General features: G+C 45.7%; 1 protein-coding gene across 1 annotated transcript in view; it reads left to right on the top strand.

Moving 5' to 3' along the window:
* Positions 1-2,179, top strand: part of PKHD1 (PKHD1 ciliary IPT domain containing fibrocystin/polyductin) — a 433,351-nt gene that overhangs the window by 320,418 nt on the left and 110,754 nt on the right. Inside the window, exon 56 of the mRNA XM_007451921.1 lies at positions 637-789. Within this exon, the coding sequence (XP_007451983.1) occupies positions 637-789 (153 nt within the window). The remainder of the gene's footprint in view (positions 1-636; positions 790-2,179) is intronic.

Here is a 2,179-nt window from a genome sequence, read left to right as displayed (position 1 = left end):
AGGACTGTATCTAAAGCTATTTCTAAATCATGGTTTTAAGGATGATTTTGTTTCTAAAGAGTGGCGGGGAAAAGAGACATCGTTAGCAATCCTTGCCTATAATACGCAACGTACAATGCAAAGTGGGGTGGGCAGTGGAACAAACCAGCAAGACTGGGGAGGCTCTTTCTGGGAGTGACGAGTTCCAGACCCGCCAGGAGAGGGCGCTGCCGCTGCTGCTTCAGTCCTATCACTGCCTCAGTGGATCTGCGATTCCTCACTCTTACAGAGGTTCAGGAACAATACACAACCAAAGGTGGGAATCTCACACTGAGGAATTGAAGGAAGGAGGCCGGGGACCCCACTAATAGGACCGGTCTTCCCTGACATCCCTGTCCCGGTACCCATAGTGATCGAGGAGAAATGAATTCTTGCTCATACACGCTCACTCTGATCCCAATGAGAGACCAGTGAACGGGCTTTTCATTTCTCAGCTGACGTTTGTGGAGGACGCCCGAGGAAAAGCAGACCTTAATGTTGGGAGGACTTCCGCGGGGAAAGGAGTACTTTCATTTGTCAGGTTCGCTGGGTCCCCAGCTGGCGATCTCCGAAATAGGTTTTAAAAATTTTTTCCTTTCCCAACTCCCGTTGCCCCAGGAAGTGTCCACGTCATGGAGGATGGCCGACACATTCGTTTGGCTTCAGAGGTTGGACTTCTGACCCGAAACATACAAATCCAGGGTGATACATCATGCGGGGGGAGACTACTTGTGGGGTCCTTCAGGAAGTCCAGCGTGGAAGAATTTTCAGGTAACTGAAGTTTTAAGTTACTAAGCACTACCAATTGGAGGCTATGCATCTGGGACACTCAGAAATTCCAACGGTGGGAATTTTCATTCATAAAACAAAATATTTGAAATAGATGCTTCTCTGTGCTCTGAGAAGCTATGAATTTTCAGTACTAATCTGTGCTTAATTTTCAGTGTGATGTTAAAATAATATACTAGCTATCAGCACACAGGCACATTTTTACCTCAAAAAAAAAAAAATCTTCAGCAGATGTGAAATTTCCTCTGCTTTGAAATTATAGATGATTTAATGACCAATTGAATTTTATCTCTTTCCTGAATTTCTATTCCTCTTTCCCAGTAGCGCTCTATTTGATGGCAGGCCTCATCTCATGCTATAAATTAATAGTATAAATTTAAATAAGAATGATTTCCATATTCTAGACTGCTTTAGGGATCAGTTAAATTTCTCTCATTTCTTTCAAGCTTTAGCTCTTCTGGAATGCTGCAAAGTTATTTGATTAGTACCTTTTTCTTAAACTTAGGTTCCTTAAAATTGATTCCCAAGTTGTTTCCTAGTCAAATAAAGTTCCATCTTAGAAAGTCACTGCATACATGAATATAATAAAGGCTCTGAGAAAGCCTAGAGCAAAGGATCTAACGGTTTCCCAAATATATTGAGCATGGAACACTGTTTGTGGGTATATCTGCTTTACCAGTATAGTAAAGAGCAATGTTTGGACCTTAAAACAAAAGTTCGAGGGCTTCCCTGGTGGCGCAGTGGTTGAGGGTCCGCCTGCCGATGCAGGGGACGCGGGTTTGTGCCCTGGTTCGGGAAGATCCCACATGCCGCAGAGCGGCTGGGCCCATGGGCCATGGCCGCTGAGCCTGTGCGTCTGAAGTTCGCGATTTCTGGTTCATAGAACAAGCTCTCTCTCCATAAGCTCCAGCTCTGTCAGTTCTCAACAGAAGTGATTTTGCTCTTCCCTCCTGGCCAAAGGACATTTGACAATATCTGGAGCCATTTTTGCTTGTTACAGCTTTGGTGGAGCTTCTGGCATATAGAGGGTAGTTGCTCAACATTCTATAAGGCACAGGACAGCCTCCCACAAGAAAGGATGATCTGGTCCAAAATGTCAGTCGTGTTGAGGTGGAGGAACCCTGCTCTGGAAGGCTAGACAAAGGCTGAATCCCAGTTGTGGTTGTGTAAAACCAAAACTACCCTGCAGTTTATGAAGACAGAGAATTAGGGAGGGAGTGCAAGACAGGGCCCCTTTCCACGGTAACCGCAGTCCAGACTGGAACCTGATCACCAGAGCAGGACAGAAGGCCGATTCTTAGCTGAGCACCAAAGCCAGAGCCCAACCACCAGCAATGCTGGCTCAGTCCTGAGCCTCTGGGTTGCTGGTCAG

The sequence above is a fragment of the Lipotes vexillifer genome, unplaced genomic scaffold (assembly GCF_000442215.2).
Source record: "Lipotes vexillifer unplaced genomic scaffold, Lipotes_vexillifer_v1.1 scaffold147, whole genome shotgun sequence".
Classification (NCBI taxonomy): Eukaryota; Metazoa; Chordata; class Mammalia; order Artiodactyla; family Lipotidae; genus Lipotes; species Lipotes vexillifer.
Note: the sequence above shows the minus strand (reverse complement) of the source record. Positions and strands in the feature narration are given on the sequence as shown.